The 20,291-nt window shown below is 45.6% G+C and overlaps 1 protein-coding gene across 3 annotated transcripts in view; it reads left to right on the forward strand.

Moving 5' to 3' along the window:
• Window positions 1-20,291, forward strand: part of EFCAB11 (EF-hand calcium binding domain 11) — a 210,464-nt gene that overhangs the window by 118,593 nt on the left and 71,580 nt on the right. Inside the window, exon 6 of one of the 3 annotated variants that reach the window (XM_014573261.3) lies at window positions 4,084-4,435. The exons of the other annotated variants lie outside the window; for them this stretch is intronic. Coding sequence (XP_014428747.2) covers window positions 4,084-4,183 — 100 coding nt within the window. The 3' untranslated portion in view covers window positions 4,184-4,435. Of the gene's footprint in view, window positions 1-4,083; window positions 4,436-20,291 lie in introns of those variants that run through there. 3 annotated transcript variants of the gene reach the window in all.

Genomic DNA, 20,291 nt, shown 5'->3' on the forward strand with positions numbered 1-20,291 from the left:
AGAGTGGAAGAATAACTTCTTGTGTCTTGCTCACAATACTCCTGTTAATGCATCCCAGAATCATATTTGCTTTTTTTGCAACAGCGTCACACTGTTGACTCATATTTAGCTTGTGGTACACTATGACCCCTAAAGCTCTTTCTTCAGTACTCCTTCCTAGACAGTCACTTCCCATTCTGTATGTGTGAAACTGATTGTTCCTTCCTAAGTGGAATACTTTGCATTTGTCCTTATTAAACTTCATCCTGTTTACCGCATATCATTTCTCTAGTTTGTCCAGATCATTTTGAATTATGACCCTACCTTCCGAAGCAGTTGCAACCCCTCCCAGCTTGGTATCATCTGCAAATTTAATAAGCGTACTCTCTATGTCAGTATCTAAATCGTTGATGAAGATATTGAACAGAACCTGTCCCAAAACAGACATCTGTGGAATCTCTTTTGTTATGCCCTTCCAGCATGATTGTGAACCATTAGTAACTATTCTCTGAGAACTATTATCTAGCCAATTATGCACCCACCTTATAGTAGCCCTGTCTAAGTTGTATTTGCCTAGTTTATTGATAAGAAAGTCATGTGAGATCGTAAATGCCTTACTAAAGTCTAGGAATACCACATCCACTGCTACTCCCTTATCCACAAGACTTGTTATCCTATCAAAGAAAGCTATCAGATTGGTTTGCCATGATTTGTTCACCAAATCATGTTGGCTGTTACCTATCACCTTATTTTCTTCCAGATATTTGCAGATGAGTTCCTTAATTACTTGTTCCATTATCTTTCCTGGCACAGAAGTTAAACTGACTTGTCTGTAGTATCCTGGGTTGTTCTTATTTCCCTTTTTATAGATGGGCAATCTTTTCCAGTCTTCTGGAATCTCTCCTGACTTCCATGATTTTTCAAAGATGATAGCTAAAGACTCAGATACCTCCTCTATCAGCTCCTTGTAGAGTTGGCAGGTATCCAGTTTTCTACTGAACAGTCCAGTATTTGCAGTATTGTCTGTCCAGTAGAAAAATTCAGAAAATACCAGACATGTGCAATGTCCAGTATTTTCTGAATTCCCGGCTAGGTGCTGGATGGAAGCCTGGTGGGGGTGGGGGAGTGACTGGGAGGTGGGGCCGCGATTGGTGCTGGGAGCCCTCTGGTGGCGTGCAAAAGCCAGGTGGGGCGGGGCGGCGGCGGGGGCTGGGACTCCCAGCCACTCCCCTCACCCAGCTTCTCCACGCAACCAAAGGCTCCCAGCACCAATCGCAGCCCCGCCACCCAGCTGGGAGCCTCTGGTGGTGTGCAGAAGCCGGGCGGTGGGAGTGACTCCCAGCCCCTCCCCCGTCCCTGCCCCCGCCCGGCTTCTGCTCGCAACTAAAGGGAGTGCCTGCCGGGGGCGCGGCGCGAAGGACTCCGGCTGCGGCCAGTGGCTGCACCCTTCTCCCCCTCCAGGTCTGCTTCCCATCCCCCTTCCTCCAGGACCCCTCTCCTCCCGTCCAGCCCCATGGCCCCCGCCCCCCCCCAGCTCTGCTTCCCTCCCCCCCTTCTTCCCGGCCATCCCCACGGCCCCCAGACACCTCTCTCACCAGCTCTGCTTCCTGCCCTCCCCCCCCCCGTCCTCTGCCTTCCTGCTGTCTAGCCCCGCGGCCCCTGGATCCCCCCGCCAGCTCTGCTTCCTGCCCCCCCTCCTCCCGGCCAGCCCCGCGGTCCCCACCAGCTCTGCTTCCCGCCCTGCCCCCCTCCTGGCCAGCCCCGCCCCCCTCCCGGCCGGTTCTCCCTCCCCCCTCCCCAACCAAGTGAGTCCGGTTTTTGGCAGGGTCTACCTGGCAACCCTAGCTCCTTGAGTATTCTAGAATGCATTTCATCAGGTCCTGGTGACTTGCAAACATCTAACTTTACTAAGTAATTTTTAACTTGTTCTTTTTTTATTTTATCTTCTAAGTCTACCCCTTTCCTACTAACATTCACTATGTTAGGCATCCAGTCACCATCCATGTTCTTGATGGAAACCGAAACAAAGAAGTCATTAAGCACCTCTGCCATTTCCAAGTTTCCTGTTTTTGTTTCTCCCTCCTCACTGAGCAGTGGGCCTGTACTGTCCTTGGTCTTCCTCTTGCTTCTAATATATTTATTGAATCTCTTCTTGTTATCTTAGTAATAGAGATGTAGCCATGTTAGTCTAGTCTAGCTGAAACAAAAAACAGGACTATGTAGCACTTTAAAGACTAACAATATGTTTTATTAGGTGATGAGCTTTCGTGGGCCAGACCCACTTCCTCAGATCAAATTGTGGAAGAAAATAGGCACAACCATATATACCCAAGGGATACAATTAAAAAAAATTGTTTTTGATCGTATCCCTTGGGTATATATGGTTGTGCCTATTTTCTTCCACAATTTGGTCTGAGGAAGTGGGTCTGGCCTACGAAAGTTCATCACCTAATAAACCATCTTGTTAGTCTTTAAAGTGCTACATAGTCCTATTTTTTCTTGTTATCTTGTTATTTATGCTGAAGTGTAAATAAAAATAATAGAAGGCAACACTGATCAGCAAGTCTAGTCTTCTGTATCTTGTTTACAAGGGTCAGACTTCCCAACCAGAGCACCAGGCAGGCTGGTGGATCGACATGAATACAAAATGTGTAGGCCACCGCCCACTCAGGCCCACCCTTCGCTTCAACTCTTCTATACTGCTGAACATTTCAGATTGAGGAGGTGTAAATAGCAGTGCAGACCAAAGTCACTCTTCTGTGTGAATGCTGTGAGCATTCGATTCAAGGTCCTAAGTTTGAATTAATAGAGTTCAGTAGTCTAAAGTAGGGACCTTTAAGTACATGCCTGCAGCATCTGCACAAAGGAGTTACAGCACAGAACTGGTGAGCACTGCTATTCAGACTGCCTTATTCTGAACTGTGTTGCACTGTAGATTACCCCAAGTCATTTGGTTATCATGATTGTAAAGTCCTTTTCAGCATCACTGATATCCTGGATGTATCTCCCCATTTATAAATGTAACCTACATTCCTTGTTCCTAGATGGTTAACTTTGCATTTAGCTATATTCAGGGTCATTTGTTTGAATGGGCTCAGTTTACCAAGCAATCCAGATTAGTATGTGTAACTAATCTGTCCCCATCATTATTTATCACTCTACCAATTTTTGTATCATCTGAAAGTTACACAAGCAGTGAGATTATATTTTCTTTCAGACCTTTAATAAAGAAATTGAATAGCAAGTGATCAATTTTTATAGGGCTATATTGATTTGTGTGGTTCTATTTTTTTGATCAAATAGGTATGCAGAACTATGTCAAATGTCTTACATACATGCAGGTATATTGCATCAACACAGTTACTTTTATCAAACTTGTAAATAGATCAGAATATATAAAGTTTGTTTGACAAGACCCCAAAGCTAGGTTGTTTGACATGAATGATGATACTACACTTTAATACTTTACTATTAACTGCTTTGAGATAATTCATGTCAAACAACCTAGCTCCTCTCTCTGAAGCACTATGATACAGTGGTCAGGGGCTTGAGTTCTATTTTCAGATCTTTCACTAACTTTGAACAAATCATTTTACCTATTTATGACTTTGATTTCCCTTCTGTTGATGTGGATAATGATACTAAGTTCTGGTCTACACGACAAAATTACTTGATATATCTACATGACATAGGGCTTTGAATGATCCACAAACCTGAGCAATGTAGTTATATCACCAAGTGCCATTGTGGACAAAGCTGTGTCAGCGGAAGAGCTTTTCCCACCAACATAGCTACTGCTTCTCAAGGATGTAACCCAACAGGAGACCTCTTTCCTTTTGGCTTAACAGTTTTCACCAAATGCACGTCAGCAGCGCAGCTGCATTGGTCCTCTGTGCCAATGTAAATTTCTAGTGTATACCTGCCCTTAGTCTCTTTTTTAAAAGAACTTTCAAAAAGGTAAGGCATTTTGTTTTATTTTTATAATGCTAGTGACATCGTACAAGGAATAGTCCAGAAGAATATTGGCGAATTATAATACAAACTATAATTTAATTAAAATACCTTTTGGGGTTTAAGTATCTATAATATTCTTTTCTTTTATAGGGAAGTCGATCAGGATTCTGATGGCCACGTCAGCTTCAAAGAGTTTGAATCTGCAATGAACTATGGACAAAACGAAATATCACAATTGCACTTTTTCTAAATGTACTCTCTGGTTTAAAAAAATGAGATATTTAAAAATCAATGAAACTTCAGTTGTTTCAAATAGAACTCTTACTATAAATGCAGCTCTGATGACGTCAACTAAAGTATATTCGCGCGCGTGTGTGTGTGTGTGTGTGTATAAAATACTGACAATATTTAAAATCTAAATTGATCCACAATTTACCTTTGGTGGGAACTTCAGTTATGTACTTTTTCTCTTTGGCTCAATAAATGAAAAGAGATTGACTACTTTCCAGGTACTTAGTATTTTATTTGTTGATTTTTCAACAGGATTTCGCTAATGAGCCAAAATGTCTCCTACACCTTTACAGAGAGGCTACTTGGGACTGAATGGATGATTTTTATTTTCCATATAAGCACCTTTCCTTTTTTATATAGTATCACACATTGTTTTAATTGCAAGATCATTTATTGTTGGATAACTCTGTGATCTAATTCCAAAGCATTGCACTGTTAAAAAAAATGAGAATTGGATAATATGAAGTGTTTAATCATCATAATAAAATAAGGTAAACTTTCTCACTTTTAAAGTTTTTCTCTTTTAAATTCCTTTAGAGGTAGATTTAAAAAATAGACCCCTTCAAATTTGCAGATATCCGCAGGTATCCACATTAGTGGATGTCAATGAGGATATCTGTAGCTCATTTTTGTGGATGCAGATACAGATCAGACCACCCTGATCCGGCATCCTTGGGACATGAGTTGTCCTGAAACAGGGATTTTGCTGGACCAGAGGACGTCATTTCTGCTCCCCTGCCACCAGCCTCGCAGGTTGGCTCTGCTCCTGGCCTGGCCTCTCCTCCCAGCCTGCTTCCTATCTGCTCTTAGCTCTACTGCCCAGCCACAGCAGCCCATGGTCCCGCCACTGGGGCTCCCAGCTCTGGCGCAGTAAACCACTGTCCAGCTGCCAGTGTTCCTGACCCCACCCTGCTACAGGCTCAGCCAGACTCCCATGGCAGGGCTCCCACCCACTAGCCTCGAAGCCAGCCAGGCTGGGTTCCTAACCCCTGCAGGGCTCCCTCCATTGGGTCTCTCTGGTCCAGCAACATTTGTGATTCTGCTGGACCACAGATGTTGTTGGACCAGGGAGTCACAGTTGAGAGATGTTCAACTTTTACACTTTTTGCATCCATGCAGGGCTATATAAAACACTCTCACTGATAAAGAGAAAACTCTGAAGTTTGGGTTACAGACCTAAACTTGGCCCGACAAAAAGATACATACCCAAATGCTGAATGGACTTACATGAATACTTTTGTTGTATATCTTTTGGCCAGGTCAGGAGCTGTGAGGAAAATAAGATGAAATCTGTCATTGCCACCACAGATGCACCCACCCACTCATGATTATCAAGACTGTGTACTGTTTGAATAAACTGCCTGTTCTCTTAGCTTCAGACATGCCTCTCGGAGCCACACTATGGCTAAACGTACACAAATCCATAGGTCCGGACTTAGTGCATCCGAGGGTACTGAGGGAGTTGGCAAATGTCATTGTGGAGCCTTTGGCTATTATCTTTGAAAAGTCGTGGAGATCGGGAGAAATCCCGGATGACTGGAAAAAGGCAAATGTAGTGCCCATCTTCAAAAAAGGGAAGAAGGATGATCCAGGGAACTATAGGCCGGTCAGTCTTACCTCGGTTCCTGGAAAAATCATGGAAGGGATCCTTAAGGAATCCATATTGAGGCACTTGGATGAGAGGAAAGTGATTAGGAATAGTCAGCATGGATTCACAAAGGGCAAGTCGTGCCTGACCAATCTGATTAGCTTCTATGATGAGGTAACTGGCTCGGTGGACATGGGGAAGTCAGTGGATGTTATATACCTTGACTTTAGCAAGGCTTTTGATACGGTCTCCCACAATATCCTTGCCAGCAAGTTAAGGGATTGTGGATTGGATAAATGGACGGTAAGATGGATAGAAAGATGGCTAGAAGGCCAGGCCCAGCGGGTAGTGATCAATGGCTCGATGTCAGGATGGCGGTCGGTTTCTAGTGGAGTGCCCCAAGGTTCGGTTCTAGGACCGGTTTTGTTCAATATCTTTATTAATGATCTGTATGAGGGGATGGATTGCACCCTCAGCTAGTTTGCGGATTACACTAAGCTGGGGGGAGAGGTAGATACGCTTAAGGGCAGAGATAGGGTACAGAATGACTTAGACAAATTGGAGGATTGGGCCACAAGAAATATGATGAGGTTCAACAAGGACAAGTGTAGAGTCCTGCACTTGGGACGGAAGAATCCCAAGCATAGTTACAAGCTGGGGACCAACCGGTTAAGTAGTAGTTCTGCAGAAAAAGACCTGGGGGTTACAGTGGATGAGAAGCTAGATATGAGTCAACAGTGTGCCCTTGTAGCCAAGAAGGCTAATGGCATATTAGATTGCATTAAGAGGAGCATTGCCAGCAGATCCAGAGATGTCATCATTCCCCTTTATTCGGCTTTGGTGAGGCCGCATCTGGAGTATTGTGTCCAGTTCTGGGCCCCCCACTACAAAAAGGATGTGGACGCATTGGAGAGGGTCCAGCGGAGGGCAACCAAAATGATTAGGGGGCTGGAGCATATGTCTTATGAGGAGAGGCTGAGGGAGTTGGGTCTGTTTAGTCTGCAGAAGCGAAGATTGAGGGGGGATTTGATAGCAGCCTTCAACTTCCTGAAGGGAGGTTCCAAAGAGGATGGAGAGAAGCTGTTCTCAGTAGTGACAGATGGCAGAACAAGGAGCAGTGGTCTCAAGTTGTGGTGGGAGAGGTCCAGGTTGGATATTAGGAAAAACTATTTCACTAGGAGGGTGGTGAAGCACTGGAATGGGTTACCTAGGGAAGTAGTGGAGTCTCCATCCCTAGAGGTGTTTAAGTCTCGGCTTGACAAAGCCCTGGCCGGGTTGATTTAGTTGGAATTGGTCCTGCCTAGAGCAGGGGGCTGGCCTTGATGACCTTCTGAGGTCTCTTCCAGTTCTATGATTCTATGATTCTAACTTAAAGCAAGGAAAGTGTTTGGTTGTGCCAGGAAAATGGGAATGAGCCTGGAATGGGACTCCTCATAAAACCATACAGAAAAGACTATGGGTATGTCTACACTACAGAGTTTTTCCAGAAAAACATCAATTTTTCCGGAAAAACTACACTTACATCCACACTGCAATTATGTTCTTTTGACAGAATGTCAAAAGAACACATGGGTTTTTCCAGTAGCGGTAAACCTGTTTCTACAAGGAAGAAGCCTTTTTCCAAAAGAGCTCTTAAGGAAAAAAGCGTGTGTGAACTGGGAAGAGGGTTTTTTTTCAAAGAAGAGGCCTCCAGGAAAAAGCAGATGGGTCACTCCATCCATAATAATCACAACTTAAATGCGAAATAGCATCCACATTGATTGGATGCTATCTTTGAAAAAAGCAGATCGCTTTTTTGATGTGCTTTTGCTGTGTGGATGCTCTCTTTCAAAAGAAGTTTTTCTGGAAGATCTCTTCCAGAAAAGCTTCTTCCGAAAGAAGCCTGCAGTCTAGGGATAACCTAAGAGGGGCAGTCATATTAGTTTCTAACTTTAAAAAAACAACCAGTAATCCTGTAGAACTAAAAGACTAACAAAAATTATATATGTAATATTGTGAGCTTTCATGGGCAAAACCCACTTCCTCAGATGAGAGTGGAGAAAAAAGGAAAAACCTCTCAAATTATAACAGAAAAAGAAGGGGGAGGGGAGGCCTGTCAATTGTAGTGCCTGTGCTAATGAGGCTAATTGAGTGGGCTGTAAGTGTCCCAGAGTTAGTTTATGATTCATCTACAAAGGAATTTCAGGAACCAACTGCAAAGAGAAATTGCAGAACTGGCATTCATAAGCAAATTTGACATGATCTGGGACTAAAATAAGACATGAACTGGATGGGCCATTATATAGAACACCCAAATGACATCAAAAGCTAAGTATGGGACACTAACAGCCCACTCAGTTAACCTCATTAGCACAGGCACTTCAATTAACAGTTTCCCCCCTTCTTTGTCTATTATAGTTTGGGAGGTTTTTTTCTTTTTTCTCCACTCTCATCAGAGGAAGCTCACAATACTATATAGATATCATTTTTGTTAATCTCTTAGGTGCTACAGGACTACTCATTTTCATACAGAAAAGAGAATCACCAAGCACGTGAAAGGGACTGGCTAGGGGTGTGCCCGCTGCCCCACCCCCCATATCTGGGACTGCCCCAGCTCCAAATGTCCCATCCCCCAGGAACCCTTTAGGGATGGTAGAGAGGGCTGAAGCTTCCACCTCCGTCTTCCCCCCCCCCCCCCCCCCCAATTTGTATGGGAATACTGCTGGCTGTTTCCCTTTGTCAGGTAACAAGGGGAAACTGCACAGTTTACTGCATTTCTCATGCTGGTTGTTCGATATCTTCATAAATGATTTATATCAGTGGTTCTGAAAGTGTGCTCTGTGGGCCATCTTGCAGGTGGGCCATGGGCTAGGGGCTCACACACCCTCCCCCAGCCAAAAGTAGTCCACACTGGTTCTTCAGTCCCTCCCCCCCCCCCATACCCATGAGGTTGGGGCGCCAGCTTCCTGTTGCAAGGGAGAGATTCCCAATCCTTGCAGGCCTGATCCAACTTGCAGGGGAAAGAAGCAACTCCACATGCTACCACTCCCCCTTCCCTTGGCTGAGGGAATGGCAGTAAAGGAAAGCATTCATGCTGGAGGCTTTCCCAACTGCTCCCATTGACTAGAATCTGGGCCTATGGTAGATGCACGGGCAGTGCCTGAGAGCAGCAGAATACAAGGAGCCAGATAAGTGTCCCCCATTCCCTTCATGCCCAGACTCCTCCCCAATCTCCCTCACACACACCTCTCCCACCAAGACTCCCACTGTCAGCCGGCTCCTGCTCCCTCCCTCTTGCCCAGACACCCCAATCCCAGGAGCACTCTTATCCCTTCTCCTGCATCCTCCCTACCACCCAGACCTCATATTCCACCTCCTCCTGCATCCATTTTGTCATCCTGGTTGGTTGGCTGGAAGTCTGTGGGAAGGTTGATGGTGAGTAGGATGGGCCATGAGCCAAACAGTTTGAGAATCGCTGATTTAGATAATGGCACAGAGAGTACACTTAAAATGTTTGCAGATGATACCAAGCTAGAAGGGGTTGCAAGTATTTTGGAGGATAGGATTAAAATTCAAAATGATTTGGACAAACTGGAGTAAATAGGGTGAAATTCAATACGGACAAATACAATCAATTGCACACTTGCAAAATGGGAAATGACTACTTAGGAAGGAGTACTGCAGGAAGGGATTCGGAGGTCATAGTGGACTACAGCAGCAAGGGAGGTTTAAATTGGACATTAAGAAAAATTTACTGACTTTCAGGGTGAGTAAGTACTGATATAAATTGCCTAGGGAGATTGAGGAATTTCCTTCATTCAAGATATTAAAGAGCAGGTTAGACAGGTTAGGCCTGTCAGAGATGATCTAGATAATATTTAGTCCTGCCATGAGTACAGGGGACTGGACTCTCTCAAGGTTCTTTCCAGTCCTATGTTTCATCCAAGGTACTGTCACATCTGGGGCAGTCTCATAGGTGGATGGGAAGGAAGTTAGACAGACTACACCTAAGTTATTGGAGGAGTATTTTACAGAAATACTGGGTATTTTACAGAAATACTTTGTTTGCACACTTATTTTATTATGATGGCTATTCTTGTGATTGGCATGCTTGGGATTGAACCAATGCTCTCCTGAGTTGAATGTATGAGCAACTACAGGTTGAGCACAATAGTCAAGCCTCTGTGGTTGGGGGCTATAACTTATCCTCCTTGAGGGTATGTCTACACTACAGAGTTTTGTTGGGAAAATGGCCATTTTTCCGACAAAATCTGAGTTATGGCCGCACTGCAATTGCATTCTTCCAAAAGTAAATTGAAAGAACAGAGGGGTTTTTCCGGCATTGATAATCCTCTTTCTACGAGGAAGAAGCCTTTTCCGAAAGAGCTCTTTCAGAAAAAGGAGTGTGTGGATGGGGAAGAGGGAGTTCTTTCGAAAGAAGAGGAAGGAGGAAAAAACACAAGTGCCCTGGTGGCCAGTCTGTCCATAGTTATCACAGCTTAAATGCGAGATAGTGTCCATTCAGTGTGGACTCTATCTTTCAAAAAGCAGATCGCTTTTTCGATGTGCTTTTATGTGTGGACGCTCTCTTTCAAAAGAAGTTTTTTCAGAAGATCTCTTCCAAAAAAAGCCTGCAGTCTAGACATACCCTGAATTGGCACATGAAGAGATGTGGGGACCTGTAACACATGCTCACCGGTGATTTGAGTAAGTTTCTTATTCCTTGTTGTATACCATCTTGGAGGGCTTGTGAGTGGAGAAGTTCTGCCTGTTAAAGGCACCTAGGGAAGGGGGTATTTAGTTTTCCTTGTTTCTTGGTGGGGGCTTGAACTGGTTTAGTTATTTGTCAAAAGGACCCGAGAGATACTGAATCCAACTTTATTGCTGTTGTTAACCACCTGGTGGAAGAATTATATGTGTATGATTTATCTTTTGCTCTCCTGGGACTAAGTTGCTATAACTGTTAAAATCTAGTACAGTGTAATTTACTTTTTAAAGGATCTGTATGTTTGCTTGATTGGAATATGAGTGTGCTGCTTAAATTACAGTCTGTGGGCAGCCCAGGATCTGTGAAGCCTATCCTGCTGGTCTTCAAAATGAAATATCTTGAGAATCAAGCTGAGGTCAATGGGACTTTTACAAACAAGAACCTGCGAGATCAGCCCCAACATAAGATTGTCCTTGCTTATATTGATTGTTTCTTCACTTATACCAGATGGCCATTATTTCATATATATAGTCAATTTTTAAATTGCAGTTGCATTTATATAGACATTCAAGTGAAGCATGTTAGTGTAAACCAGTGATACTCAGACTAAGTTTCGGGAGATGCAAGTGGTTTTTTATTGTGTCTCTTGCTACTTTTTGCAGCACACGATATTAAAACATTGATTTAATTATTAAACAATCTATATTATTAATCTGTCAGGATGCTTTTACTATGTTATTAACTAATTATAGAATACTTGGTGATTTTCTGTGAGAATATGTGTATAAAAATAGTAAATCACTACTGTGGCTTTTCTGGTTAATGTTGATTTCTAATTTGGCTCCTGAACCATGGAGGTCTGAATACCACTGGTTTAAATGTTTTAACCATTGAGTAGCTGAAAGAATGGCATTGCAGCAAGTCTAGATGGGAATCAAAGAGCTCTTGCCAATGGATGCTGCCTTCTTGGTCCCAGCAACAAAAGGGGAGACATGAAGGCCCCACTTAGTCATTTGCAGGACATCTGTTGAGTCTGCATTTGAAAAAATTGAGTCAACCATTCTTGGTATGGAAGGTCAGAACCGGGGGGGCTAAACTGTTGGGTTTGGCTATGTTTAAACTTTGTTCTTGCCACCTGATACACTATCAAGTGGTGACATTGAGGTTCTTAAAAAGGAATTGTCCAAATTGGGTGCCTTGAGCTAACTCTGTAAATTACACACTTCTTTAAAAAGGGGCAGATGTGTTATGTCTTACTCCTTAATAAGCCGATTCTGTAAGGTGATTTGTCACAGGATATCAGAAGAGGCAGTGCTGGGCAGGACCACCAGCAAGGCCAGGTTGGTTTCACATTGCCAGTTATATACAGAGTTTCATTATTTTTGCTGAATGTCCACTAGATCTAGCTGAGCCACACCAGGAAGCAGTACTCTTCTTCAGAATAGCACAGGGCAAGCTCAGAGCTTCTTAGGGTACGTCTACAGTAGCCCCCTAGATCGATCTGGGGAGGCTAATGAGGGTGACTGAAATTGCAAATCAAGCCCAGGATTTAAATATCCCGCGCTTGATTTGCATGTTCCCAGCCGGTCACCATTTTAGAAATTGACTAGCTCGAAGTAACTGCCTGCGTTTACACGCAGCAGTGAAACGGGATTCCGATTTAAAGCCCTAACTCGAATTAGCTGGTATTCCTCCTGCAATGAGGTTTACCAGCTAATTCGATTTAAGGGCTTTAAATCAGAATCCTGTTTCACTGCCGCGGCTGTGAACAAACAAGAGAAGTGGTCAGTTATCCCTGGGGGGACAGTGGGTGAAGCCCAGCCCCCCTCTGCAAGGCAAAGATGACAGGTCTCTGCACCATCAGAGCCGATGTGCTAGCACAGAGGCCATGTTCGGGATGTCCTGCTATACCAGGGAGTGGGAGCTGGCCCGGCAGTGCACATATGCCCTTGTGGGGGGGGGGAAGATGTCCCCTGCCTCTGTGTAGAGGGAGCTTGTTGAGGGAGGGCGTCCTGCTGTGTCCCACCCCGGGGTCAGGAGCACATCATGTACCTTCATACATACACGCGTGTGGGTAACAGGCAAAGGTCCCTGTGTGGCATCCAGCTGAGGCCAAGTGCCCAGGGGTGGCACGGCAGATGCACAGGTTGCTGCATGATCCGCGGACAGCGCGCAGTCTCCCTCCTCTACTGCCCCCGCATAAGGGGACAGTGATGGCACTCACATGTTGTTGCCTCCCCGGCCTCGGACAACACCAACAACAGGCTCGCTGGGACGGCTCAGAGGTCCTGGCTGCGCAGCATGCTCCCTCCGGGTTCCTGCGGCTCCTGGCCCTCCTCCTCCTCTTCCTCCTCCTTCTTCTCTGTGCCCTGATCAGGGTCCTCTTCCCCAGGGTCGATGACCATCTGGGGGGCACAGACTGTCCCGCCCCCTAGGATGCGGTCCAGGGCATCAAAATAGGGGCAGGTGTCTGGGTCTGCCCCTGTTTGGGAGCTGCCCCCTGTTACCCTGGCATACGCCTGCCACAGCTCCTTGATTTTCATCCAAACCTGCTCCTGGGTTTGGATGTGGCCTTTGGTGGCCAGGCTGGCAGCCATGTGGCTGTAGATGGCTGCGTTCCTCCATTTAGTGTGGAGATCATGGACGTTGGATGCATCCCCCCAAACCTCAATGAGGTCCCTGAACTCCGCACTGGACCAGGAAGGCACCTGCCTTTTCCAGCCCCTGGCAGGCTACCGAGAGATGGCAGACTGGTCCTGGGGAGATGTGGAGGGCTGGCTGGCAGTGTCTTGCTGGCTCATGTTGGGGCCACTGGGTTGGGGCAGCGAGTACTGGCTCTGGGCTGGCAGGCCTGGAGCTGGCACAGGCACTGTGGCCAGACTCTACCCCTTTAAGGGCTTGGGGCGGGGGGAGTTTTCCTGGTTGGGGCCAGAGTGGCCAGCAGGGGACCCTGGGAAGGGCTGGAGGCCCCCCTATTTTGAAATAGCCCCTATTCTGCATCTACACAGCGCTTATTTTGAAATAGCAATTTCGAAATAGGCGCTATTCCTCATGGAATGAGGTTTACCAAGGTCGAAATAAGCCCTCCGCTATTTCGATATAATTTCAAAAGAGCAGTTGGCTTGTGTAGATGCTAGTAAAGTTATTTTGAAATAACGGCTCTTATTTTGAAATAACTTTGCTGTGTAGAAATACCCTGAAGGTATGTCTACACTACAAAGTTAATTCGAACTAACAGCTGTTAGTTCGAATTAACTTTAATAGGTGCTACACAGGCAAACCGCTAGTTGAAACTTAATTCGAACTAGCAGAGCGCTTAATTCGAACTAGGTAAACCTCATTCTACAAGGACTAACGCCTAGTTCGAATTAAGTAGTTCGAATTAAGGGCTGTGTAACCACTTAATTCGAACTAGTGGGAGGCTAGCCCTCCCCAGCTTGCCCTGGTGGCCTCTGTGGGCACCACCAGGGAAACTTGTCTGCCCCCCTCTCGGCCCCAGAGCCCTTAAAGGGGCACGGTCTGGCTACGGTGCCCGTGCCAGGTGCAAGCCTGCCAGCACCCAGCCAGCAGACCCTGCACCTGGCACGGCACGAGCCAGCCACCCGCTGCCATCCAGCCCTCCGCCTCTTCTCGGGACCAGGCTGGCGGCTCCCAAGAGCCTGCCCGGGGCCACAAGAGGCGGGCACCCGCCTGGTCTAGTGCGGACATCATGGACCTCATCCACAACCTCCGCACTAGGCACAGGAAAGTGGCCGTCTAGGGCAGGATAGCTGCCAGCCTGGCCACCTAGGAGCAGGTTTGCATGAAAATCAAGGTGGTCCAGTGAGACCCCCGACCCTGAGCCCTGAGCTTAGAACATAAAAACATAAGAACGGCCGTACTGGGTCAGACCAAAGGTCCATCTAGCCCAGTAGGCTGTCTGCCGACAGCGGCCAACACCAGGTACGCCGGAGGGGATGGACCAAAGACAATGACTAAGCCATTTGTCTCGTGCCATCCATCTCCAGCCTTCCACAAACAGAGGCCAGGGACACCATTTCTACCCCCTGGCTAATACCACTCCATGGACCCAACCTCCATGACTTTATCTAACTTGTCTTTAAACTCTGTTCTAGTTCTAGCCTCCACAGCCTCCTGCAGCAAGGAGTTCCACAGATTGACTATTTGCTTTGTGAAGAAGAACTTTCTCTTATTAGTTTGAAGCCTACTACCCATTCATTTCATTTGGTGTCCTCTAGTCCTTCTATTATGGGAACTAATGAGGAACTTTTCTTTATGCACCCTCTCCACACCACTCATGATTTTATAGCCCTCTATCATATCCTCCCTCGGTCTACTCTTTTCTAAGCTGAAAAATCCCAGTCTCTTTAGCCTCTCTTCATATGGGACCTGTTCCAAACCCCTGATCATTTTAGTTGCCCTTTTCTGAAACTTTTCCAAGGCCAAAACATCTTTTCTGGGGTAAGGAGACCACATCTGTACACATATCTGTACTGAAGATATGGCGTACCATAGTTTGATACTTCCCCTCCTTCTTCTTCCCCTGGCTTCCCCCTTCCAGCTCCCTCCTCCCAGGTTTCCCCTTCCCCTCTCCCACCCACTCTCTTCCCCTCTCCCACCTCCTTTTCCCAGTCTCCCCAGAGGTTAATTCCCCCTCCCCCAGTTTTGTTAAATAAAGAGAGTTTCTATTTTTGAACACACATGTCCTTTATTTTGTACATCAGAAATGGGGGCTAGGGAGGGGTAAGTGGAAGGAGGTGAGGGAGGAATGGGGTACGAGCCCCCGATGGGGAGGACTGGGGTGGCTCTGTGGGCTTCTTGTGGTGGAAGCTCTCCTGCAGCCCCCCGATTGACACCCCCCCCCCCCAGATGGCAGCCTGCGGCAAGTGCAGCCGGGCTGATGGCCGAGTGCTGTGATGTGCCGAGTGTGGACATTCAGGGCACTCTAAGCCAGGACTGCTTTGCTGTCCCTCATCGAGTTAGACAAGCGAGCAGGGAACCCCGAGAACTGTCTTTCCGGGAAGGGGGTCGGGTCCCTTTAAGCACAGCCCTCAGCTAGCCTGAGACAGCAGCTCCATGCTCTAAGTCCTAATCTGATGCCCTGCCGACACTGCTTCCGGCCATCCTTAACCTCGGTTCAGGGTCCACTCAATGTGGACATGCTAGTTCGAATTAGCAAAATGCTAATTTGAACTAGTTTTTAGGTCTAGATGCACTAGTTCGAATTAGCTTAGTTCGAATTAACTAATTCGAATTAAGTTAGTTCGAATTAGTGCTGTAGTGTAGACATACCCTAAGACTCTGAGATGTCCAAAGATCTGGTGTACTTGGTTGGGACATACTGTTTGAATCTACATGAGTGCCACAACCAGAGGTGACTGGTGATGGAGGGGGTGCACCGGTCACATGTTCCACCCACTCCAGATAAGGGTCAGGACAACCCCCTTCTGCCCCAGACCTGCTCCTGCCCCACCTCTTATCCCAGTCTAGGTAGCTCAGGGGATTAGCAGGGCTGGTGATGGGGCAGGTGCAGCAAGGTAGCTCCGGCTATGCCACTGCAAGGGAAGCCACTCCAACAAGAAGTGGCGCTGCTCTGCCTGAAAGTAGCACACTCTTCTGCCTCCTTGCTGTTCTTCCCCGCATCCCTGCTGCCAGTGAGTGCGGGGAGTGGGAGGGACTGAGCCACCTGCTGCCAGCGTGTCCCCCTGCAAACCCACGCTCCCTCCCCTCCCCCAGCCACACTCCCTGGCAGCGGTAGGAAAGGACTGCAAGGTGGCTCAGCTCGTGCTACTCTCTGGCCGCACTGCTCCGCTTCCTGCTGCAGAATGTGGGGGCGGTACAGCCCCTCACCCCTGAGCAATGTGGCCGAAGAGCAGCATGAGCTGGAGCCACTTTTCTGCGCTTTCCCTGCTACTGCTGTTGTGCAGGGGCACAGACTCCTGCGGAAAGCACCTGCCCCGCTACTCCCCCTCCAGGATGCTGCCTGGCCCCTCCCATCTTGTGATGACAACATGGATGCATTATGATCAATATTTGAACAAACCTTAGACATTTTGTTCACAGCAGCCCATGATACCAGCTGTAGATTTGTAAATTTACCAAATCACCTGAGTTTAAGAGAAGTGAGTCATTGTGGCTACAAAAAAAATCAGTGATTTAATACCAAAACTTATTAGACACCCATGACACACACCAGCCACACACTGTAGTAAAATCAGTGCCTTGGTTATATGTTTGCAATTAAATAGAAAACAGCATAAGGCACAGCTGGTTGCAGTAGAGCCCAGCTTAGATCAAGAAGAGAAAGAATTCTTTTTATTCAGATTTGTTTAGCTGAGGTCCAGAATTCCAGGACCAGATACTCAACTCAAGACAATGAGCTACAGTTAGAGCTGAGGCGGGGGAGCACCTCATTCTGAGCCAGTTCTGTACTGTCTTTGTCTCTTCCATAGTTTAAGGCAACCTTGAGATGCTTAGAAATGTGGGACAGTGTACTAAGTGTCTGAAACAACTAATCAGCATATTTCTTCCTGTCTTAAGACATCTGAGAGGAGTGGAAAAATATACTGATAGTCTTCGAAACTGTCAAATATTAAAAAAAAGAATAGCTTGTGGGAATACTTATAGCAGAATGGCATGGACGACTCTGCTAAATTTTGGAAAAACAAAGCAAACTATGTCATGAGAAAGCTGGTACAGTCAAGGTTGTGGCATTATAATACATTTGAACTTTGCTATATAATATATACCCACACACATAAAATAATCTTATGTTTTGTGTGTTTTATAAAACCAATCTACTGAGATTTTAACTAATAAGTAAAGATGTGTAGAGAGTATGTACGCTTATTGTCTATCAATCCAAGTCCTTATCTAAAAATGCTAGTCACATGAAGAATGTCTGCTCATGCTGTAGGTTACAGGTAATGTTTATGAATGTTCAGCAGAAAAGATTAAAACAAATTCTAAGGTGCATATGTATTTGGACTTGTTGAATGTCTAATTTTTCCAATATAAATTTAAAAAACAACAAATGGTCTGGTAGTACTTTATAGACTAACAAAACATGTAGATTGTATCATGAGCTTTCGTGGGCACAGCCCACTTCTTCAGATGACTGGTTGGTCATCTGAAGAAGTGGGCTGTGCCCCTGAAAGCTCATGATACCATCTATATGTTTTGTTAGTCTATAAAGTGCTACCAGACCATTTTTTTTAAGTTTATCCTGTACAGACTAACTCGGCTACTCCCTCAAGCTTATTTTTCCAAGTTATCATGCAGATACTCTAGCTTTTAGTGCCTGTAGTGATTATAAATCTGGTGAACAAGTAAGCTGTGATTGTAGAAAGTTGCAGGATGCTTGTGTTGTAGATATGAAATTCCCAACAAAGCTTCCTTTGCCCTGCCTTGGCCCTGCAAGGAGCATGCGGCACATCAAAGTGCCACATGCTCCTCGCAGGACGGGAGGAGGCTTCGAGCGCTCCCCCACCTCCAGTCCCTGATTGGCCTGGAGGTGGGGGAGTGCCCGAAGCCTCCTCCCACCCTACCCCTCCTCGCAGGGCATGGCATGGGTGCCTAGTGGGAAGGGGGGGGCAAAGGAGCTCCCTCACCCACAGACCCAATCATGGTCTGTGGGTGAGGTAGCCCAGAAGCATACTGGCCCCGCCCCTTCCAGTTTAGGTCCTGCCCCTTCTGGGCAGCCCGGGGGCACTTCAAAACTTTTTGAACTGGCCTCCAGCCAAAAATTAGTGCCCACTCCTACCCTAACAGAAAGAAGCTGTCTGAGAGACAGGCCATTGCCTGCTGATTGCAGCTTCATCCAAACCTGCCTTGCCACCCCAACAAACCTCGCTTCCCTATCTCATCAACCTGGCGCCCTTGGATTGGATCTATCAGACCCTGCAAGAATTGCACCAGACTACTTCTAATACCAGTAGACTTACTGACTACCCATGTATCACTTCATGGCTCTGGACTGCTCCAACTTGGCATTATATGGACAAATACATAACAAGAACATAAAAACCCAAAATAAACATTTAAAATTTGTCTTATTAAAATGACTTGTTAAAATATTTGAAGCATAAAATATCAATTAAAAGCCAAATAAAAAAATATTTTAAAAAATTATCATTATTGGCATAATTAGCTACTTTGGCAGCTGCCTTAGTGCAATGAGAGCAGTTTGAGAAGGCTTTATCCTGAACTACTTATTGTCTGACATAAGAACTGGCTCTCCAACTCTAGGCTGTTACATTGGTAGGCAAATGCCTTTGTACACCTCCCCTGAAGATAATTAGGACATCTATCTCCAGGGCTGTCAAACTATTCAAATCAAATTTTGCAATTCTTTTTAAATGGGATGTTCAATGAAGGTGTTTTTGTTTAATTTATTTTGTCCATTAAGTTTGATATAAAGTGAAAGCATCAAGAAAAAAAAAGCCAAGTTTAAAAGTTCAGAGTTTCTCAGAGAATTTCTACTGTTAAATAGGGATTACTTCATCGTTGTGCTGTTGTGCTTCAGAATATCTTGGATTCTTGGAAAGGAAACTCTGTACCTTCCAAAATGAATGACAACAGTTCTCACTGAAATGGCAATCTGCCATCTCTCACTTGAGCGTTTTTTCTTAAACTGTTTCTGTTACACAGTGGTTTTGCATTTGACTTCCTGTTATTACATCAAAATAATGTGACTTCCTGAAGATATTCTCAGGGTTGATGTAAAAAGTCCTTTCAGCACACATCCTGGAATGTCCATTTAAAGAGCTCTTCCATAGACGAGTATGAAACAGAGCAATTGTCTACAAAGTTACTAGTTCAGTTACGACAGATCTTAATACTTTTAGATTAATGTCTTCAGAGTGCTGTCCATTTACTTTTATAGAACTTTATGTTTTGATCAGATAAGTCATTATATGGCTTTAGATTATGCCGTGAATTTGTATGGAAATAGTTTAATTGTAGACTAAATCAAAAATAGGCAAAATGATCACTTATATTGATAGTAATGTTGCACCCAAGAAAGACACACTTAAAAAGGTCATCATTTTTAAATAATCCTGCCGAGAGCATAACAAAGGCTCTGATAAGATTTTAACTACGTTTTGGCTCTGTACAATAGGCCTGAGAAGAATCAAGAGACAAACTAGAAAACTATAGATCAGTGAATTTCATTTGAACAGGGGAAATTAACTTTCAGAGTATTAAAGAAAAACCAGCTAAAATACATTATCTGATTAAACCAGGATTGTCACCCAAACATGGTTATGTTAAAAGGAACCTTCCTGTTAAACAGATTTTTTTTCCTATCCATATTCAGTTTTCAGTGATAAAAGTAAGTTTTTGCTATATCAAAAGCACTGCATCACGATCAACATAGCTATGAGAGATTTAGAAAATTCTGTTCCTTCTTCATCAAGAGAGTCAGCATTATGTTTGTATCACAGGGCTGGGCAATAGTTTTTGACCAGGGGCCACTTCAAAAAACCAGAAGGGGCGGGGCCAGTACGCTTCTGGGCTACCCCACCCACAGACCATAATTGGTCTGTGGGTGGGGGAGCTCCTTTGCCCCCCTCTTTTCTACTAGGCACCCATGCCATGCCCTGAGAGGAGGGGGTAGGGTGGGAGAAGGCTTCGGGCGCTCCCCCACCCCCAGGTTCGAAACCTCCTCCCGTCCTGTGAGGAGCATATGGCACTTTGATGTGCAGCACGCTCCTTGCAGGGCCGAATTGGCCTGGGGGCAGGGGGAGCGCTCGAAGCCTTCTGCCACCCTATGCCTGCCCTGCGAGGAGC

The sequence above is a fragment of the Pelodiscus sinensis genome, chromosome 4 (genome assembly GCF_049634645.1).
Source record: "Pelodiscus sinensis isolate JC-2024 chromosome 4, ASM4963464v1, whole genome shotgun sequence".
NCBI lineage: Eukaryota > Metazoa > Chordata > Testudines > Trionychidae > Pelodiscus > Pelodiscus sinensis.